This window comes from Malurus melanocephalus, unplaced genomic scaffold (genome assembly GCF_030028575.1).
Source record: "Malurus melanocephalus ecotype Western Australia unplaced genomic scaffold, MMel_1.1 scaffold_763, whole genome shotgun sequence".
In the NCBI taxonomy this organism is placed as follows: Eukaryota; Metazoa; Chordata; class Aves; order Passeriformes; family Maluridae; genus Malurus; species Malurus melanocephalus.
In genome coordinates this window covers 56099-58213 of record NW_026623995.1, presented here as the reverse complement: position 1 = coordinate 58213, position 2115 = coordinate 56099, and the positions used below count along the sequence as shown (strand labels likewise).

The 2115-nt window shown below is 39.3% G+C and overlaps 1 protein-coding gene across 1 annotated transcript in view; it reads left to right on the top strand.

Moving 5' to 3' along the window:
* The window catches only part of STAB2 (stabilin 2), a 79716-nt gene that overhangs the window by 55127 nt on the left and 22474 nt on the right, over positions 1-2115 (top strand). Inside the window, exons 40-41 of the mRNA XM_057384977.1 lie at positions 377-450; positions 1716-1787. Of these exons, the coding sequence (XP_057240960.1) occupies positions 377-450; positions 1716-1787 (146 nt within the window). The remainder of the gene's footprint in view (positions 1-376; positions 451-1715; positions 1788-2115) is intronic.

Here is a 2115-nt window from a genome sequence, read left to right as displayed (position 1 = left end):
GCATCCCCTGATCCAAAGGCAGCTCTTCCTTCGCCTTGGCTGATTTTTCTGGGGACACCAGAGCTTGTCAAACATCTTCCTCAAGAAGGGATAACCCCATCCTCACACTCCTCTGACCATCACTAACTTTTTTTTTTTTTTCTTTAAAGATTTTTAAACAYCATACCCCACCTCCCCAAGTTTGGGTTCAAAAACACTGCTGGCAGGGCTTTAACCTTCACCAGCATCACTGAAAACTAAGGCTGAGGTGCTAAAGTAGCTGAGGGAATGGATTTTGSTACAAATCTGCATTCCTAGCATGCTTTTTTTTACTTAAAATTCTTCCTCCTTGGGTTTTCAGCATGACTCTTTCTTGCACTGTTTCTGTTTTATAAAGAAATCAACCCTTGCCTGGTGAACAATGGTGGATGTGATAGAAATGCAGAATGCACGCAGATTGGACCCAATCAAGTGAGTATTTTGTTAGTGAAGAAAAATAGGCCCAGCCAAGTGTTTATTGTTGGGCAAAGAAAGATCTCTCTGAGTCAACTTTATTTTTAAATAGAAAAGTGAATTTCATAGCAACAATTCTGAAAAGTATRTGCTTCCCTCAAAAAAGGGGAATGCAGACAAACATGAAAAAAAAATAATTTCAGTGAAAGAAATCCAAAACTGCAGAGGAAAGCAGCGTTCCACTATTTCAAGTGGTTGTTTTTTGCCTTTGGGAAGTTTTGATGTGAAAACTTGCCAGTTTGAAAACACTGCTGGGTGATATTTCTTTTATTGTTATAGAAACTGTCTATGGAAAAGATTCCATTTCAGACTAGCCCTTCTCCCTGCACAGCTCAAATGGATTCCCAAGSATTCAAGGGTGTGTTTTCTTCCACCCAGCTATGGTTTTAGCAGCTAAAACCTTTTTATTTATTCTTCCCCACCCATGAGAATGGAATGAACATCAGATKAATAACAACATCCACTGCTAAATCCCAGCACTGCAAAGGCAAATCTATAGGACAGAAATGCATCTGCTTTTTGTAGGGCTTTCACTCACCCAGAAGGTACATGAACATTGCTATTAGACTATCTCCCAGTTTTATTTCTGCTGCAGAAATCTGGTTGAATTTTCAGCTTCTTACATATTAAATGAAAATTCTAAATTGAGAACCATTAAGCAGTGAATTGGAGAAAAAAAATTCATTTCTTTGCAACTAATTTTCACCTTTGTGATAACTGCAAGTGCAAAATGAAGTAGCCATCACACAATTCCAGGACACAATTGTTTTGAAGAYACATTTCATTACTTAAAAAAAGAGCAGGGCAAGGGAAGAGATGAGAGGGGAATACCAACCTATGGGAAAAAAAAAAAAAACCCGAGGGAAAAAAAATTTGGGGGTTAGCCTGTTTTGTCAGCAAGACAATAATTTGCAGATGTCAGCGGGGTCATTTCAAAAATCCAGAACAGCAGAGAGGAGACCAGAGTTAGATGGGCAGGGTAAAGGCAGATGRAACTTATTTAAAATTGTTACTTCCCAATCTCAGTCTGTGGCTGCTTATAAYGGCCAAGAAACTGCTGTGGGAGAGATTATTTTAGCCCATTTTATTACTTTYAGCCTAATAAATTACACATCATATCACCAGGAAATTATCTGGGGGAAAAGGAAACTAAATATATGTGTGCTGGAAGAAAAATCTGAGGGTTTTTCAATGTATTGACRTTTTCTGATTTTGCTTTGCAGGCAGCGTGTAACTGCCTGAAGGGATATTCTGGAGATGGCAGGACATGCACATACATCAGCCTGTGCTCACAAGTGAGTGCCAYTGAAGGACACAATTCAAGGTCTCATTACAATCATTTTTGGGGGGTGTGTGCACTCCAAACTAAGTCAGGTGTGCTAAGAACCAATTTATGTTAACCTGGCTAATTGTAAATATTCTGGGTGCAGTTCATGCTTTAGTGCTGTCGCTCTGTGAGAAACCACACACCCAGGAATGGCTTTTCCATTTTTTTTTTTTTAATGGGGTCTTAAATAACCCCTTCAAATCCAATCCAGACCAACAGACCCTGCTCTGCAGTGGCAAAGCTTAAACCAGCAGATCATTTGCCACGTAGAATTCCTACAAAAAGCCAACAACAAA